Consider the following 19,752-nt stretch of genomic DNA (forward strand, 5'->3'; position numbering starts at 1 on the left):
CGATGATGATAGAGCTTTGGCCGTGGGGGCCAGAGGGAAATCCGGGCTGGTCGCTGCCCCCTGGTTCGTTGGGGACTATGGGGTGAGAGAGGGGGCCCCGGGGGGCAAGACCCCTATGTGGAGGCGGTGACGGAGGGGGAGTTTGGGTGAGCCCAATTGCTCTTTTCCGTGACATCTCTGGTGATGCCCAGGTGACCAGCAGGTGCCTGCGTGGCCGAAGAGGGTGGTGCCGGACCCTCGGTCCCATGGTACCCTCGGTACCCGCGGGCCCCCGGATGTGTGCAAAAACCAGCCCGGCCCGCGCTAGAGAAACGTCCCCTTTCTGAGGGCCGTGGGGGACCGGGCGGGCTCCGTCCCGGTGGCCCGACGTGGCTTCCCCGGCCCTCGTGGTCCCGTCTAGGTGGCGGCCAACGCCCACATCCCCCCGAACTACCTCCTGAAGATCTGCGAGCGGGTCGGCCCGCTGCTGGAGAGGGAGATCCCGCAGAGCGTGCCCGGGATCCAGACGCTGCTGGGCGGGGGCCGCCAGTCCCTGCTGCGGGCGGCGAAAGGTGAGGTGCGCGGCCGGCCGGGGGGCGGGGGGGGGCTGGAGCGGGCCCCGGGGGCTCCCCGTCTCCCCTGTCGGAGTGGGTCAGCGGGGAGCCTGGCTCGGAAGGCCCCAGAATGGGCGGCGAGAGCGGGCGGGCACGGCCCGATCGCGGACCCGCCGAGAGGTCAATGCCGGCCTTGGCCCGGACCACGAGCTTCCCAGCCGAGGTCCGAATCCCAGCGCACAGACGCGGGGGACCACGCGGGCGACCGAAACCCCAGTCACGGGCCCAGCCAGCCGCGTTCTCCGGCCTAGACTGTCGCCACACGCCGTGGAATGGCTCGGCCTTCGCCGCCCTGCGCCGGGGAAGACCTCCGGAGCTGCCCGCCAACTACGTGAAGCCTCCAAACGTGGGTGAGTGGTGCCCGGCCGCGGTCCCCTTCCCCGCCGTCCCTCCGTGTGCCCAGTGCTGGGCACAGATGACCCCGGGGAGAGTCGGGCGCGGGTCCCCGGGGCTCACGGGGCGAGAGCCCAGTCGGGGAGGGGTCGGGGCCGGGCGCCTGAGGAGAGACGAAGCTCAGTCGGGCAGGACTGGTGGTCGGGGGGCCACCGCCCGGTCGTGCAGAGTCCAGAGGCGGGTTCCTCCAGCCAGGGTTGGCATTGCTGGCGGCAGGGGCCCCCCCATCGGCCCCGTCCAGCTCGTGGAAGTGCCCGGAGGGCGGAGCTCGTGCCTCCGAAGGCCTCTGAAAAAAGTAGCGGACCCGGGCCTCGATTTGATCAGGTTTTCTTAGTATGAGCCCCTTTTCCGGCAACTCTGTCTCACGTGTGCCCTTGTAAGTTCAGCGGGCGGGCTTTTGTTTTCCTGGCCTCCGTTCCGACATTTCCCCATTTTCTTGAACACTGGGGCGGCGATGAGTAGGGGAATAAGAGGGTTTCTGTCGGTCTTTTACCGGACACTTGGCTGCCTGCCGAGCACCACGGTGGCCGGGTGCCCGCTGCGGAAGGGGAAGCTGTGGTGGGCAGCCGGGAGCGTCCGATGAAAGGGGCAGACAAGGGGAGGGCGAGCAGCTTCAGGGCCGCACACAGCACTTAGTTCAGTGTTCTGCACACGGTAAGCGCTCAGTAAACATGACTGGTGGATGTGGATCAGGGAGGGTCGTGGGGCCCCCCGGGTGTGGGCCTAGTTTGGACTCGGTCCCTCGGAGGCCCTGGGCCACCACTCCTCGACTGAGGTGGGCACACCGGGCGAGGCAGGAGGGCACTCTGTGAGTTCGTCCCATGTGGGGCTCACAATCTTAATCCCCATTTGACAGATGAGGTAACTGAGGCCCAGAGAAGTGAAGTGACTTGCCCAAAGTCACACAGCTGACAATTGGCGGATCCGGGATTTGAACCCATGACCTCTGACTCCAAAGCCCGGCTCTTTCCACTGAGCCACGCTGCTTCTCTACCGTACCCCGCAGTAGTCAGGGCGGGGTAGGATAAGTGCTTGGATCAGCACGGTAGCCGTTTGGATGGAGAGGAGAGGGCGGATTTCAGCGACGCTGTGAAGGTAGAACCGACAGGATTTGGTGACAGACTGAATATTCGGGTTGAACGAGAGAGAGATGAGTCGAGGACGCCGCCGAGGTTCCGGGCTCAGCAGACGGGGAGGCTGGTGGTGCTGTCTACAGTGATGGGAAAGTATGTTGCCAACTTGTACTTCCCAAGCGCTTAGTACAGTGCTCTGCACACAGTAAGCGCTCAATAAATACGATTGATTGATTGGAGGTCAGGGATCACCTACAGACTAGAGATGATGAAATCCAGCGTGTGTCTGAGTGGGTGAGGCGGAGAGGGGCGGGAAGTTGATGGAGAAGTTGACGGAGTTGAAGAGTGGGAGGAAACAGGCACCAGAGAGCCGTCAGGGATGTCCAGGGAGGAAGTTGACGTCCCCAAGGCTCAGTCAGCTCTCTTGGCTGCACTTCCACACTTTGCTCCCCCGAAGCTGACCTCTTCAGTGGGCCTCCTTCTCGTCATCGCTCTCACCACCTGCTTCTTGCTCATGGTCTCTCTCCTGTCTGAAACTCCCTTCCCTTTCACGTCGCGGAAAGCAGACCACCACTCTCCCTGTCTTCGAGGCCCTCCCGAAGCCACATCAACCCCAGGAGGCCTTTCCCGACTGATTGATTTCTTATTTCCCCACCTTCTAGCTATAACTACCACGCCACCCGTGCCCCGATCCCCTCGCTCTGTGGCACTTAGATCCGCATCTTCGTCCCCCGTAGCCTCCTCCCGTCTCTAATTGATGGCAGCGTCTGCCTCTCTTCCTAGATTGTAAGCTCCTTGAGGACCGGGATGGTGCCTTCTACCTGGAAGGTATCGTCCTCTACGAAACGCTTAGTTCAAGAGGTGGTCGGGCATCACTCTCGATTGCGTGATAGAAGCAGGTGGTGACGGGAGCGGTGTTCCCCATCACCCGTCCCGTTGCCTTGGGTCCACATCCCGTTGTTCTGCAGGTGGCCTGCCCGGGGCTGGCCTTGGTATACCTTTCGGGGGGCTTGTGGGGACCAGCGAACTGTGTCTGGCGGTCCTTGGGGGAGTGCCATCCTGTCTCACCTCGCCACAGAGCAGAGGGTGACCGTTCAGGAATCGGTCTCCAGGCCGATTCCTGTCTCCAGTGTCCCGGCAGGACTCGTTCCGGTTCCGGAGATCCACGGTCCCCGCTGTCACGGGGAGGTGGTGTACTGACCCGCTCTGACGCCGGGTACCCGGCCGGCCCGGCCTGGAGCTGATGATGGTCTCTGCCATCCAGCCCCTGCACAGATGGGGACTCGCCCGCATCCCCGGCTCTGACCCCAGTCCTCCGACTTTCCAGCCCCCGGCTCTCTAGGTCTGTGGCCCCCTGCTCTCCGACTCGCTGGCCCCTGGCTCTCCAGGACCCTGGCTGCCGGTTCTCTCGCTTTCTGAGCCCAACTCGCCAGCTCTCTGGCCCCCGTTCTCCAGGTCTCTGGCCCCCGTGTGTCCAGGTCTCTGATCCCTGCTTTCTGGCCCCCTGGCTCTCCGGCCCCCGGCTTTCTAGGTCTCTGGCTCTCTGGCCTCCGACTCTCTGGCCCCTGGCTCTCCAGATCCCTGGCCCCTGGCTCTCTGGCTCTTTGATCCTTGGTTCCCCTGCTCTCTGACCCCCAGGTCTCTGGCCCTCTGCTCTACCCGCTTTCATCAGTGCTTAGTACAGTGCTCTGTGCACAGTAAGCACTCAATAAATACGATTGAGTGAATGAATGAATCAGCGCCAGCTGGGAGACTCTGTAATTAAAGGGCTCCTCGGGCACAGCAAGCGTGTCGGCTTCCCTGAGCTCCCGCCGGCTGGGAGCCCCGCCACCATCTCTGCGTGCCACGCTGCCTTTGAAGTCGGCCAGTGGTTCAAGGGGTGGAGGAAGCCCCAGGAAATGAGCGTGGGCATGTGGGCATTCTCCAGCTGTGCCTCATTGCCGCCCCGGCAGGGGAGGGGGCAGCCCTGGGGCCGGTGGCGAGTGAAGACTGAGCCTGGGGAGGTCGTGGGGGCTGCTGCCATTGCTTTGGGGGTGGGCGATGGCAGGTACAATGGGGAGGGACGTCGGCCCCCTCAGGGGTGGCGTGGCGGGCATCTCCTTCCCTCAGACCCTGCAGCTATGGGCATGTTGGGTGGATTTCCCCTGCCCTTCCCTACGCCCTGGCAGCTGTTCAGACTGGGGCACAGTAGGGTGAGGTGGCCCCCTCCGAGGTGTGAAATGGACCAGGGGTCCTAGAAGGGTGAAAGTGGGCAGTACTGGGCATCTGAGCACGATTGGGACCTGTGATAGGGTGGGGCTCGGGCAGCCCGAGCCCGCAGCCGCAGGAGATGAAGGTGTGGCCCCTCGGAGGAGGTTTTCCGGGGACGGACGGACGGATGGATGATCGGATGGTCTGGCGACAGACGGATGACCGGATGATCTGGCGGTGGCGTGCCCGGCCCCAGTGGGCCGGCTCGGTGGGCCCGTTGTGTCCTCCTGAGACATTGGCTGTTGTCGGTCAGGGAGCAGAGAGAGTGACCGGTGGTCTGCAGATGGCAGTGGATGGAGAGGTGGGCTTGTGTCCCTCCCCACTCCCCCCGAGGGGTAGGTGACGCGCCAGTGGCTGAAGAGTGTAGCCCCAATCACAATGCCGTGCCCCGGGCCGGGGGTCAGGTGGTGGCCACGTCTCCGGCCGGGCACTGACCTTTTCATCCAGCAATGGGGTATCGAGGCCGCAGGAGCGGCGCGGCCTACCGTCCCGAGCACAGGCCTGGAGTCCGAAGGACCTGGGTTCCAATCCCGGCTCCTCCACTTGTCTGCTGTGGGACCTTGGACAAGTCACTTCACTTCTCCATGTCTCAGTTACCTCGTCTGCAAAACAGGGATGAAGACTGGGAGCCCCATGTGGGACATGGGCCGCATCCAACCCGATTACCTTGTATCTAGCCCGGCGCTTAGAACGGTACCTGGCCCGTAGTAAGTGCTTAACAAATACCATTAAAAAAAAAAAAAGGATTGGTTCTCGGGGCCTCTCAGGCAGGAACCGGTGTGCCTCAATCAATCAGTGATACTTACTGAGCACTTACGGCAGGCAAAGCACTGAATTAAGTGCTTCGGAGTGTGCAGTAGAAGAGAGTCAGCACGACCTAGTGGCTAGAGCCCGGGCTTGGGTGTCAGAATGTCCTGAGTTCTAATCCCAGCTCCGCCACTTGTCTGCTGTGTGACCTTAGGGAGGTCACTTCACTTATCTGGGCCTCAGTTGTCGCATCTGTAAACTGGGGATTGAGACCGTGAGCCCCACATGGGACAGGGACTGTGTCCAATCCGATTTGATCGTATCCACCCCGGCACGTGGTACGGTGCCCGGTACATAGTAAGCGCCTAACAAATACCAAAATTATTAGAGTCGATGGATACGATCCCTGCCTATCCAGTGTTTATGGTCTAGAGGGGGAGACAGACACTGAAATAAATACAGATGAGGGAAATGGCATAGTTTAAGGCTCTGTACCTAAGTGCTGTGGGGCTGGTATATATGTTGCCAACTTGTACTTCCCAAGCACTTAGTACAGTGCTCTGCACACAGTAAGCGCTCAATAAATACGATTGATTGATTGGTGAATAGCAACTGCTTAAGGGGTAATAATAATAATAATAATAATAATGGCATTTATTAAGCGCTTACTACGTGCAAAGCACTGTTCTAAGCACTGGGGAGGATACAAGGTGATCAGGTTGTCCCACGGGGGGCTCACAGTCTTCATCCCCATTTTACAGATAAGGTAACTGAGGCGCAGAGTAGTTAAGTGATTTGCCCAAAGTCACACAGCTGACAACTGGTGGAGCCGGGATTTGAACCCCTGACCTCTGACTCCAAAGCCCGGGCTCTTTCCACTGAGCCACGCTGCTTCCAATCACAGAGGTGATGCAGAAGGGAGAGGGAGTAGGGGAAACGTGGGCTTAGTGGAGAAGGCCTCTTGGAGGAGATGGGATTTTAGGAGGGCTTGGAAGGTGTGGAGAGTGGAGGATGGTCAGAGGTGATGTGGGGGCGGCGGGGGAGTTCCAGGCCAGAGAGAGGACGTGGGCGAGGGGTTCGGCGGGGAGACAGACGAGATGAAGGTAGGGTGAGTAAGTTGGCCTTAGAGGAAAGGTAACTCCCTCCCCTTTCCCATCTGCCTACCTCCTCTCCCTTCTCTCCTTCTACAGCCCACCCCGCACCCTCCGCTCCTCTGCTGCTAATCTCCTCACCGTACCTCGTTCTCGCCTGTCCCACCATTGACCCCCGGCCCACGTCATCCCCCAGGCCTGGAATGCCCTCCCTCTGCCCATCCGCCAAGCTAGCTCTCTTCCTCCCTTCAAGGCCCTCCTGAGAGCTCACCTCCTCCAGGAGGCCTTCCCAGACTGAGCTCCTTCCTTCCTCTCCCCCTCGTCCCCCTCTCCATCCCCACCATCTTACCTCCTTCCCTTCCCCACAGCACCTGTATATATGTTTGTACATATTATTACTCTATTTATTTATTTTACTTGTACCTATCTATTCTATTTATTTTATTTTGTTAGTATGTTTGGTTTTGTTCTCTGTCTCCCCCTTTTAGACTGTGAGCCCACTGTTGGGTAGGGACTGTCTCTACATGTTGCCAACCTGTACTTCCCAGGAGCTTAGTACAGTGCTCTGCACACAGTAAGCGCTCAATAAATTCGATTGATGACGATTGATGATGATCTGCCATTCATTCACTCGTATTTATTGAGCGCTTACTGTGTGCAGAGCACTGTACTATATGTACCTGTATATATGTATATATGTTTGTACATATTTATTACTCTTTTTATTTATTTATTTTACTTGTACATATCTATTCTATTTTATTTTGTTAATATGTTTGGTTTTGTTCTCTGTCTCCCCCTTCTAGACTGTGAGCCCACTGTTGGGTAGGGACCGTCTCTATATGTTGCCAACTTGTACTTCCCAAGCGCCTAGTACAGTGCTCTGCGCACAGTAAGCGCTCAATAAATGCCATTGATTGGTTGATTACTAAGCGCTTGGGAAGTACAAGTTGGCAACATATAGAGACGGTCCCTACCCAACAGCGGGCTCCCAGTCTAGAAGAACCCCGCCAGAACCCCGAGGGTGAGTAGGTTGGCTTGAGAGGGACGAAGAGTGCAAGCTGGAGTATAGTGGGACAAGAGAGCAGACAGGCAGGAGGACGAGAGCAAATGGAGCGCCTTAAAACCGGCGGGGAGGAGTTTCTCCCCCTTTTAGACTGTGAGCCCACTGTTGGGTAGGGACTGTCTCTATATGTTGCCAACTTGGACTTCCCAAGCGCTTAGTACAGTGCTCCGCATACAGTAAGCGCTCAATAAATACGATTGATTGATTGATTGATTTCTGCAGGTGCTGGTGGTGGGTTCTCTCTCTCTCTCTGTCTGTCTCTCTGTCTCTGCCACTGTTTGGAGAAGTAGCCAGCTGTGGCCCCCCCGTTTTTCCAGTGAACATCACCTCGGCCCGACAGCTGACCGGGTGCGGCCGTTTCAGCCACATGCTCCCCACGTCTGCCTACCAGCACATGAAGATGCACAAGAGGATTCTGGGCCACCTGTCATCCGTCTACTGCGTGGCGTTCGACCGCAGCGGGCGGCGGGTCTTTACTGTGAGTGAGGGGCCCGGCCCTGGGCGGGGGGTCTGGGGAGGGGGCGCCGCCCACCCTCAGGCCCCGGACCGGTCTGGCCCGGCGGCCTGGCCCGCCCCAGGTGCCCACTGCCACCCCCACCCACCCTGGAGCGGCAGCCGGGGACTCTCGGGGGGTGGAGAGGGGGCTGCCTGGCCAGCTTCCTCGGTGGCCCAGGTCTTGGTTTCTCTTCATTCATTCATTCATTCATTCATTCAGTCGTATTTATTGAGCGCTTACCGTGTGCAGAGCACTGCACTAAGCGCTTGGGAAGTCCAAGTTGGCAACATATAGAGACGGTCCCTACCCAACAGCAGGCTCACAGTCTGGAAGGGGGAGACGGGGGGAAACATGTAGACAGGTGTCAAGTCAATCAATCAATCAATCGATCGTATTTATTGAGTGCTTACTCTGTGCAGAGCACTGTACTAAGCGCTTGGGAAGTCCAAGTTGGCAACATATAGAGACGGTCCCTACCCAACAGCGGGCTCACAGTCTAGAAGGGGGAGACGGGGGAAACATGTAGACAGGTGTCTGAGAGCTCACCTCCTCCAGGAGGCCTTCCCAGACTGAGCCCCTTCCTTCCTCTCCCCCTCATCCCCCTCTCCATCCCCCCCATCTTACCTCCTTCCCTTCCCCACAGCACCTGTATATATGTATATATGTTTGTACATATTTATTACTCTATTTATTTTACTTGTACCTATCTATTCTATTTATTTTATTTTGTTAGTATGTTTGGTTTTGTTCTCTGTCTCCCCCTTTTAGACTGTGAGCCCACTGTTGGATAGGGACTGTCTCTATATGTTGCCAACTTGTACTTCCCAAGCGCTTAGTACAGTGCTCTGCACACAGTAAGCGCTCAATAAATACGATTGATGATGATGATGATGATGATGATGATGATGAAGTCGTCAGAACAAATAGATTAAAGCTAAATAATAATAATAATGGCATTTATTAAGCGCTTACTATGTGCAAAGCACTGCACTAAGCACTTGGGAAGTACAAGTTGGCAAAATATAGAGACGGTCCCTACCCAACAGCGGGCTCACAGTCGAGAAGGGGGAGACAGGGGAAAACATGTAGACAGGTGTCAAGTTGTCAGAACAAATAGATTAAAGCTAAATAATAATAATAATAATGGCATTTATTAAGCGCTTACTGTGTGCAAAGCACTGCACTAAGCACTTGGGAAGTACAGGTTGGCAACATATAGAGACGGTCCCTACCCAACAGCGGGCTCACAGTCTAGAAGGGGGAGACGGGGGAAACATGTAGACAGGTGTCAAGTCGTCAGAACAAATAGAATAAAGCTTAATAATAATAATAATGGTATTTATTAAGCTCTTACTATGTGCAAAGCACTGTTCTAAGCACTGGGAAGGTTACAAGGCGATCAGGTTGTCCCCCGGGGGACTCACAGTCTTCATCCCCATTTTACAGATGAGGGAACTGAGGCCCAGAGAAGTCAAGTGACTTGCCCGAAGTCACACAGCTGACAATTGGCGGAGCCGGGATTTGAACCCGTGACCTCTGACTCCAAAGCCCGGGCCCTTTCCACTGAGCCACACTGCTTCTCTCTAAATGCGCATCATTAACAAAATAAATAGAATAGTAAATATGTACAAGTAAAATAAATAGAGTGATAAATCTGTACAAATATGTACAAGTGCTGTGGGGAGGGAAAAGAGGTAGGGCCCCAGGAGGATGGGGAGGAGGAGAGGAAAAAGGGGGCTCAGTCTGATTATTGGCAGCGTGTTATGCTGTAGACGAGATAATCTCATCCAGGTTATCGACAACTTGAACGTCTCGGGTGGGAAGCCTTGGTTTTGTGCGGTGGTAGGTTTGGGCTCTTGGATCATTTTTCTTAGAACAGTGCTTTTCACATAGTAAGCGCTTAACAAATGCCATCATCATTATTATTATTATTCCACAAAGCTTAAAGCATTTTCCCCCACAAAGTCTACCGCGACCGCTCCAGCGTCGGTCGTCGCACACTCCCACAGCGGCTGCGAGCCGCCGTCGAAGAAGCGTCCGGTGGCACTTAACTTCTCTGTGCCTCAGTTCCCTCATCTGTAAAATGGGGATGAAGACCGTGAGCCCCCCGTGGGGCAACCTGATCACCTTGTAACCTCCCCAGCGCTTAGGACAGTGCTCTGCCCGTAGTAAGTGCTTAATAAAAATGCCATCACCCTTCACGCATGGCAGTCCCGCTGTTAGACTGTGAGCCCACTGTTGGGTAGGGACTGTCTCTATATGTTGCCAATATGTACTTCCCAGGCGCCTAGTACAGTGCTCTGCACATAGTAAGCGCTCAATAAATGCGATTGATGATGAGAGAGATGTTTGTGACCGTCTCCCCCGTGTGAGTGGAAGCTCCTTGCGGGCAGGGAATGTGTTATCTGCTTGTTTGGTGCTACCGGGTGCCCCGAATGGTGCCCACACCCAGCGGGTGCCCAGTGAATGCCACTGCTTCTGCTCCCGCCGCAGCCTCCAGGCCCTGGCATCCGGGAGGTAGGCGTGAATAGGGAGGCTCCCAGCGAGCGGGTCAGCGCGTGGCCTCGAGGTGGGCGGCCGCGGTCCCCGCTGACCCGAGACCCCCCTCGCCGCCGGCAGAGAGAGCGGGCCCCCTCACCGCGGGTGGCCCCGGGCTCAGCCTGCCTCCGTCCGCAGGGCTCCGACGACTGCCTAGTCAAGATCTGGGCCACGGACGACGGGCGCCTGCTGTCCACGCTGCGGGGCCACTCGGCCGAGATCTCGGACCTGGCGGTCAGCTACGAGAACACGCTCCTCGCCGCGGGCAGCTGCGACAAGGTGGTCAGGGTGTGGTGTCTCCGGACCTGTGCGCCGGTGGCGGTGCTGCAGGGCCACGCCGCCTCCATCACCTCCATCCAGGTGGGGACCAGGTGGGGAGAGCGGGGTTTCGGTCCCGATTCTAATAATAATCATAATGATGGCATTTGTTAAGCGCTTACTATGTGCAAAGCACTGTTCTAGGCGCCGGGGAGGATACAAGGTGATCATATGGTCCCACGCGGGGCTCACAGTCTTCATCCCCGTTTTCCAGATGAGGTCACTGAGGCACGGAGAAGTTGTGACCTGCTCAATCCCAGCGGGGCCGGGATTAGAACCCCTGACCTCAGATGCCCAAGCCCGGGCTCTTTCCATTGAGCCAACTGAGGATTTGAGAGGGAAGGGTGGGAGGAAGGGTGGGAGTGGAATAAAAGCAATAACAATAATTGCAGTATCGGTGCCAAGAACCGAGCTAAATGCTGGAATGGATCCAAAATAAGCAGATTGGAGAGAGTTCCTGCCCCCGCGTCGCACTCACAGTCTTGGTTGGGAGAGCTTAGTGGGAAGACCACGAGTCTGGGAGGCGGAGGACCTCTCTCGTACTCCGAGCGGAGTTGTCTAGTGACTAGAGAACTGGACTGGGAGTCAGAAGGGTCTGCGTTCTCATCCCGGCTCCACCATCTGTCTGCTGTGACCTTGGGCAAGTCGCCTAACTTCTGCGCTTCAGTTCCCTCCTCTGTAAAATGGGAATGTGGGCCGTGTTCAGCGTTCAGTACAGTGCCTGGCACTTAGCAAGTGCTTAGCAGATACCATTAATGAAGAAAAGGGAAAAAAAACTGTTTGAAAGTGTTCTGGGCCCTCGGATGATGCCCTGCAGCTGATATATTTGGGCAGCAAGCCGTAGTAGGAAAAAGAAAGTCCTTTTAAACCTTTGTGGGTAGCTCAGTTTCTTTAGCGCGCCTTCATTTGGCCTCTTCCCTCTCACCCGTAAGTCATCACTTGCCAAACAGTTGTGTCTTCTAGACCAGAAATAGTTCTTTTGAATTCAACTTCCCGTTTTCAGTCCTGTTCCCGTTCCCTGATTTCGTAGCTCCTCACGCCGGGGAAGCAGTGTGGCAGGCCCTGGAGTTAGGGGAACCTGGGTTCTAATCCCAGCCCTGCCACTTGTCTGCCGTGTGACCTTGGGCAAGTCACGTAACTCCTCTGGGCCTCAGTTCCCTCACCTACAAAATGGGGATTCGATATCTGTGCTCCGTCGTACTCAGGCCGTGAGCCCCACGGGGGACCTGATTACCTTGTATCTACCCCAGTGCTTAGTACAGTGCTTGGTACATAGTAAGCGCTTAACAAGTACCACAGCCATTCTCATTAAGCAAGCAAGTCTCTCAGATGGCTCCCCTGCCCACAGGGGTCCATTTAGCAGTGGAGTTGGAGCAGTTGTGTGTTTAAGGGTACTCGGAGGCTTAGTAGATTGGGAGCTGAGAAGGCCCCGGCTCTGGCTTCTTGGGAGCACTGCCGTCCCCGGGGCGCCAGGGTGGCACGACGGGGACCCCGGTCTCGCCCCCTCTCACCTCGATCATTGTCACCCCCAGTTTTGCCCAGCGAGGAAAGGCACGACGCGGTACCTCACCTCCACTGGTGCCGACGGAACCATCTGCTTCTGGCAGTGGCACGCCAGCACCATGAAGTTCAAGTGAGTTTGGATGGCGCCTCCATCGCCCCTGTTTTCCCGTGTCCTCCCGGTCTTTCTGCATGTCCCCCCCGGGTCTTCCCACATTCCCCACAGCCGCTAATGGGGGGCGGAGGGGTCCACACGCCAGCCCGCCTCGGCCTTTCCGGAGCGTGTGGGAGGCAGGTAGTTGGTGGTCATCCACCCCCGCCTCGCTGGGCTGCAGAGCCAGGAAGACCCCTGCCCTGATGGGCCATCCCCCTCTCCCGCCCCGGGACCCTCTGATGGGAGACGTCCCCCCAACAGAGACCGGCCCGTGAAGTTTGCCGAGAGATCCAGGCCCGGCGTTCAGATCTCCTGCTCATCGTTTAGTTCCGGTACGTGACGGCAGTGACCGTTTCCCCGGCTGGCTGAGCCCAAGTCCCGTCTGTTTGGCTAGGCTCGTGGACACCAGCTCGCGTGGCAAGTGCCCTGAGTATGTTGAGAGTTAGCGGGGTTGGGGGTGGTCGGTGGAGGTGTGCCCAGCAAGGTCTCAGCCCCTAGCCCAGCCCGTCTCCTCGCCGGTGAGAGGAGTTGGTTCTAGTGCCGAGGGTTGGCACGGTACCGGGCGATCCGGTGCCCGGAGCCGTCCCCGCGCCTCGCTCACTCCAGCAGCAGGCCCCCGCAGCTGGAAGCATGGGGCAACCCCAGTCAATGAATAATCCTCAGCAAACGGGGGCCAAACTTCCTTCCCCACCAGACTCTTCTGGGGCTTCCAACGATGCCCCCAGCATCCCGTGGCCCTCCCTCTGGGCGTCTCTGGGATGCCGCTGTGCTCCGGCAAGCATCCGGATGGGTTTGGGTTTGAAGTTGTTCTCCTTCCCTGGCCCGTTGGCTGCCGGGAAATCCAACAGGCAGGAAAGAGGTGGGTGGAAGAGAGCCAGGGGCCCGGCTGAGACGCGGACTGGATCGACCAGATAAACCAGAGCTGAGACAGGCCACCATGGGTGGGGGCCCTTTCGACCCAGCGCTGTGTCTGGTCCCTCCCCCTGCTCTGCTCCTGGTCCTTCTTGCTTGTTGCCCCGCATTCTGCTCCCGAAACTGTCTCTGCTGGCCCTGGTGCTGCCCCTCTGGCCCCGGAGGTGACCCCAGCCTGCCCGGCACTCTCCCTGGTCATGCCCCTCCAGCCCCCGGGCCACCCAGGTCCTCCCTCCTCCCGACCTGAGGGTCCCCTTCCAGCCGTCGGGAAGAGCCTGGACAGGAGGCCCCGGCGCCCCTAACCCGGGCCCCGGGTGGTCCCGAGCCAAACGTGGCAGAGCACTGGTGAGACAGACACCCCCCAGGTGGGACCCCCTCTCCGCTGACGGGGCAGGGCTTTCACGGACACGTATCGTTCCCTCAGGAGGCATGTTCATCGCGACGGGTAGCACTGACCACGTGATCCGAGTCTATTACTTGGGCTCAGAGGCCCCAGAGAAGATCGCTGAGTTAGAGTCGCACACGGTAAGTGGGAGGTGCCCACCCTTATTTCGGCGGTGAGGGGAGGGAGTGTCCTCCGTGGGCGACGGTTCTTTGTGCCCCCCAACGCTCTCCAGAACGTGCCAGGGTTTGGCGGGCCGGAGCCTAGCCGGTAGCCTGCTGGCCGCCTCCCCTTCCCCGCCGCTGGCTTCCCCAGACCCCTGCCGCACTCGCCAGCCCGGCTCCTGGCCCAGGTCTTCAGCCTCAATTTGGGATGCCGTTGCGGCATCTCCATGGAAAGTCATAGTGGTGTCCCCCCCATCCAACTCTCTGGGGTGCCAGTTCCCCCACATCTCCCAGGAAACTCCTGGCGCTGCCCCTCCAGCCCCCCTCCCTCCAGCTCCACCCGGCCCCGGCCCGTCCCTGGCTCTGTGCCGGCCGCAGGGTCCCGGGGGGCCTCTCCTCCAGGGCCCGAGCCCCGGGACCGTCCTCGTGGAGCCGGGCGGGGGCCGGGGCGGGAAGAGGCCAGGACCGCCGACTCGTTTCTGGTTGGCCACCTGGCGTTTCTCTGACCAAACCCCGAGCTCCCCTTGAGCATCGTTTCGGCAGCAGCCGGACCGAAGACCCTTTAACCTCCCCACTCGAACCCTCGGCCACACGGACAGCCTCACCCTGAGGACGCTCGTTCCCGAGAACTCCGCAGACGATCTGGGAACGGAATCTGAGCTGTCGGAGCCGAGGAACGGTCCAGGCCGCCTGCCCCCAGCATCCCTTGGCCGCCCCTCTGGGCGTCTCTGGGATGCCGCTGTGCTCCGGCAAGCATCCGATTCCGCCCCCCTCCATCCTGAGTGCCCCCTAGCATCCCCCTCTCCTGGGCAGAGGGGTTTCCCTGCCGTCGGCACACGTGGCACAGCTACTGGGCTGCAGCCCCGGGGCCACGCTGGGCAACTGGCGAGCCAGACGTGACAGTGTTACGGCCCTGGGAATGGCATCAGGATGAAGCCGGGAGGGTCCAAGGCCAGCCCAGAAAGTCCCCGGATGAGGCAGCCGTACTTCCCGTCCACGTTTTCCGTGGAGCCCAAGAGTGGATCTTGCAGATGTTGGCCCGGGGGGTTGTCAGCGAGTGGCCAGACTGCCCCATCCCCGGGAATTTTCCAGGATCACCCAGAGACCCTCTGATTCCTGCCTTCCACTTGGAGTCGGGGGCTACCCAAAGGGCAGAGGGTCCCAGGGTTTCTGGACAGGCCTGGCCACGGACCCCTGGGCTCGGAGGCCAGCTAGCGCTGCTCCTCCGTCCACCAGGATGGAGGGACCGGCTCCCATCAGGGAGGGACGGTGGGGGTGCGCGACACACGTCCCCTAGCAGAGCTCTCCCCGACCCCCCACCCCCGCCACCGGCCCCTCCCCTGGGGAGGCGGCCCCCCGCTGGCCCCCTGCGGATCACCGGTCCCCGAGGGCCAGCTTGGCCGGAGCTTTTCCCCGGCCTGACCGGGTCCCTCGCTTGGCTTTCAGGACAAAGTGGTCGCGGTCCAATTTTGTAACAACGGAGACAGGTGAGCGGGCTCTCGGGGTCCGGGTGGGGACGTGGTGGGGGTGCCCTCTTGGCCACTGCTCTAGAGAGCCGCCCCTCTCTCCCACTAGGCCCACTGGCAGGCTGGGCCCGGACGCTCTCCCTAGAGTGCTGGCTATTGATTGAGGAAGGAGCGAGCCCGTGGGGACCCCCCCTGCTCCCACCACCCCTTCAATCCCTCAGTAATAACCACGGCACCGGGGTGACTGTACACCCCGTGCCGAGTGCTGGGGAGGTTAGAAGGTTATGACGTCAGACACGATCCCTGACCCACCCGGGACTCCCAATCGATCACATCCCCATTTTACAGATGAGGAGATCGAGGGGCACGGAGAGGTTAGGCCAGAGGAGGAGCTGGGACCAGAACTCGAGTCACCTGACTCCCAAACCCGAGGTCTTTCCACTAGGCTGTGTAGCCTCCCCTTGACTTGGTTTCCTCTTCCCTGCCTGCCCGCCGTCCTCCGGTATTGCTGCTGGGGGGCCTGATCTAGCCAGGTTCTGGAAAAGGGGGATTGGGAAAAAAACCCCAACAAGATGAGGTTGTCGTGCCTCAGTTACCTCATCTGTAAAATGGGGATGAAGACTGTGAGCCCCCCGTGGGACAACCTGATCACCTTGTAACCTCCCCAGCGCTTAGAACAGTGCTTGGCACATAGTAAGCGCTTAATAAATGCCATTATTATGATGATGTCCCTTGAAAACAACCGCATAGACACCTCAGAAGCTATCCTGGTTCTGGGGCAGACATCCCAGGCCACTTTGGGAGGGATTAGGGTTCCACTTCCCTTCCCCCTGCCCCTGAAGTCATTCCCGAGGGTGGGTGGGCAGGTAGACCCGGGATGGGGTGGTCTGTCAGAACATCAGGCTACTTTGTTACCTCTCCCTACGTTCTGCCCCTTCTCCCCTCCCTCTCTCCACCCTCGGAAGGCTTTGGTGCTCAACCTTAGAGAAGCAGCGTGGCTCAGTGGAAAGTGCATGGGCTCGGGAGCCGGAGGTCATGGGTTCTACTCCCGGCTCGGCCACGTGTCAGCTGTGTGACTTTGGGCAAGTCACTTCACTTCTCTGTGCCTCAGTCACCTCATCTGTAAAGTGGGGATTAAGACTGTGAGCCCCACGTGGGACAACCTGATCCCCCCCAGCGCTCAGAACAGTGCTTGGCACATAGTAAGCGCTTAATAAATACCATTAAAAAGCAACAACAAAAAAAAACCTTGGGTTCACCCAAGTAGTAGCAGTACTTGTATTTGCTGAGCAACCAAGGCGGGGAGGAGCAGTGTACTGAGCATTTGGGAACATTCAGCAGAAGCGCGAGACCCATTCCCGGCCCACGAAGAGCTTCCACTGAGATGGGCAGGAGGGCCCGGACACAGCGCGGTGGCTCGAGTGGTCAGGATGGGTCACTGATAGCTCAGTTGGCACACCCGTACCCGGGAGCGCAAAGGGCGAGGCTGGCGGAATTGACAGTGCGCCAGGGGCGAGAGTCAGGACTTGAGAACCGGTGTCCCGGGCGATCCCCGGGCAATGACGGGGTGATGTGGAAGGTCCTTCTCCGCCCCCGTCCCCGCAGCCTGCGCTTCGTGAGCGGCAGCCGCGACGGGACAGCCCGGATCTGGCAATACCAGCAGCAGGAGTGGAGAGGCACGGTGCTCGACATGGCCACCAAGATGACGGGGTGAGAGCCGCCCACAGGGCCGGCGCCGGGTCGGGATCACGGCTCTCGGCCAGCCGGGGGTGGGAGGGGGGGTGGCGTCCGCCGACCAGGACCGAGCAGAGCCTCTCCCCACCCCAGCACGTTCCCCAGCCCGTTGGGTCCCTCCGTCCCGGCCCGTCCGTCCCGCTGGGGCCAGGCGCCGTGACCCGAGAGGCAGCGGGACAGAAGCAGGGGTGGGATCCCGCTGTCTGGTCCAGGAGCAGCGGGCCGGCCGGGGAGGACAAAGTGACCAAGCTGAAGGTGACCATGGTGGCGTGGGATCGCTGCGACGTGACGGTCATCACCGCTGTCAACAATTTCCTGCTGAAGGTGTGGCACTCCAGCTCGGGGCAGCTCCTGCACACGCTGTCGGTGAGTGGGCCATCTTCTGGGGTCAGGGCCCTCTCCCCCGCCCTCCTCTAATTCTTGGCTTCCCTCCCCAGCTCTCTCATCCGCCCCTGTCCCTTCCATTTTCCTCCCATCCGGCTCCCCTTTGGCCCCTGGTTTGTCGGGAAGCTCAGTGAGCCTGAGGATGGATCAATCAATCAATCAATCAATCGTATTTATTGAGTGCTTACTGTGTGCAGAGCACTGTACTAAGCTCTTGGGAAGTACAAGTTGGCAACATATAGAGACAGTCCCTACCCAGCAGTGGGCTAACAGTCTAAAAGGGGGAGACGGAGAACAAAACCAAACATACTAACAAAATAAAATAAATAGAATAGATTATGTACAAGTAAAATAAATGGAGTAATAAATATGTACAAACATATATACATATATACAGGTGCTGTGGGGAAGGAGGGACAGAGGCATCCAAGAGGGGGAGGGAGGCCTTCCCATTGATGGGATCCCAGGTGTTGTGCTCCGGAGCTAGCCTGGCTCTGAGGCAGACTGGCTGCATTCATTCATTCATTCAGTTGTATTTATTGAGCGCTTACTGTGTGCAGAGCACTGGACTAAGCGCTTGGGAAGTACAAGTTGTCAACGTATAGAGACGGTCCCAGGCCGCTTCAGGAGGAGTTAGGGTTCTAGCAGGGCCCTGAGGGAGTGGGGAGGGCTGCCGGACTGCTGTAGTGCTGGCTAGTATTGGGGCTGGCACCAAGCCATGGGCGCAGTCGTTCATTCATTCATTCATTCATTCATTCATTCGTATTTATTGAGTGCTTACTGTGTGCAGAGCACTGTACTAAGCGCTTGGAAAGTACAATTCAGTACCACTTGGGAAGCAGCATGGCTCAGTGGAAAGAGCCTGGGCTTTGGAGTCAGAGGTCATGGGTTCGAGTCCTGGCCCCGCCACATGTCTGCTGTGTGACCTTGGGCAAGGCACTTTACTTCTCTGAGCCTCAGTTACCTCATCTGGAAAATGGGGATTAAGACTGTGAGTCCCACATGGGACAACCTCATCACCTTGTATCCCCCCCCAGCGCTTAGAACAGTGCTTTGCACATAGTAAGCGCTTAACAAATACCATTATTATTATTATTGCTTCCCAAGCGCTTAGTACGGTGCTCTGCACACAGTAAGCGCTCAATAAATATGATTGATTGATTGATTGATTCAGTAAATAGAGGCATATATATGTATATATGTTAGTACATATTTATTACTCTATTTTATTTGTACGCATTTATTCTATCTATTTTATTTTTTTAATATATTTTGTTGTCTGTCTCCCCTTTCTAGACTGTGAGCCCGCTGTTGGGTAGGGACCATTTCTATATGTTGCCAACTTGTACTTCCCAAACGCTTAGTACAGTGTTCTGCACACAGTAAGGGCTCAATAAATACGATTGAATGAATGAATGAATCCCTGCCCACACTGGGCTTACAGTCTAGAAGGGGGGAGACAGACATCAACGGGGCTCAGTGGATATAGCCCGGGCTTTGGAGTCGAGGTCTTGGGTTCAAATCCCGGCTCTGCCAATTGTCAGCTGTGTGACTTCGGGCGAGTCGCTTAACTTCTCTGAGCCTCAGTTACCTGATCTGTAAAATGGGGATGAAGACCGTGAGCCCCACGTGGGACAACCTGATCACCTTGTAACCTCCCCAGTGCTTTGCACATAGTAAGCGCTTAAAAAATGCCATTATTATTATTACTATTATTATTATCAAAACAAGTAAGCAGGCCTTGATAGAAATAAATAGAATTCCTTATCTGACCCTTGCCCCCGAGCGACGGCTCTGCCCAGCCGGGCCTGCGGCTCTGTGCGTTGCCTCGTGGACGCTCTGGCTGCCGTTGGCTGGGGCTTTTTGGCAGGGAGTTGCAGGGAGCTGGGGAGGGCTGCCGCCCGTGGGCATCAGTCCAGTGCTCTGCACATAGTAAGCGCCCAATAAATACGATTGATGATGATCAGTTCTGGGCCTCTGTGGCCACTAAGTAGCCCCAGCCGGAGGACCTCCCCGAACCCCCACCGTTATCAGTCGGCAGGGAGGGTGGGAGCCGGCCCTCGACTGCCAGGGGAAACCACGTGAACTGCCCACCCTGAGAGGCCAGCGGGAGCTTGTCGTGGGCAGGAAATGTGTCCGTTGATTGTTATATCGTACTTTCCCAATACTGTTGTACTCTAGTACAGTGCTTCACACGCAGTAAGTGCTCAATGAATATGAACGAATGAATGAATCAAGTGATTGCTGCCCCCCCTGTCTGCGCCACCCCTCCCCAGGGCCATGACGACGAGGTGTTCGTCTTGGAAGCGCATCCCTTCGACCCCAGGATCCTCCTCTCGGCCGGCCACGACGGGAACATCTTCGTCTGGGACCTGGACAAGGGAACCAAGATCCGCAATTACTTTAACATGGTGAGGCATCGTGCCTCCGTCCGCCTGTCCGTTCGGGTCATTTTCCCGACCATGGCCCGAGCACTTGGGAGGCCCCACGG

The 19,752-nt window shown here is 58.0% G+C and overlaps 1 protein-coding gene across 1 annotated transcript in view; it reads left to right on the forward strand.

Annotated features, from left to right (window-relative positions):
• BRWD3 (bromodomain and WD repeat domain containing 3) overlaps positions 1 to 19,752 on the forward strand; it is a 62,034-nt gene that overhangs the window by 13,585 nt on the left and 28,697 nt on the right. Inside the window, 11 exon segments of the mRNA XM_038747792.1 lie at positions 401 to 551; positions 845 to 943; positions 7,531 to 7,691; positions 10,386 to 10,607; positions 12,098 to 12,198; positions 12,481 to 12,551; positions 13,556 to 13,656; positions 15,124 to 15,164; positions 16,749 to 16,853; positions 17,090 to 17,243; positions 19,538 to 19,672. Of these exon segments, the coding sequence (XP_038603720.1) occupies positions 401 to 551; positions 845 to 943; positions 7,531 to 7,691; positions 10,386 to 10,607; positions 12,098 to 12,198; positions 12,481 to 12,551; positions 13,556 to 13,656; positions 15,124 to 15,164; positions 16,749 to 16,853; positions 17,090 to 17,243; positions 19,538 to 19,672 (1,341 nt within the window).

Source organism: Tachyglossus aculeatus, chromosome 6, assembly GCF_015852505.1.
Source record: "Tachyglossus aculeatus isolate mTacAcu1 chromosome 6, mTacAcu1.pri, whole genome shotgun sequence".
NCBI classification, from domain to species: domain Eukaryota; kingdom Metazoa; phylum Chordata; class Mammalia; order Monotremata; family Tachyglossidae; genus Tachyglossus; species Tachyglossus aculeatus.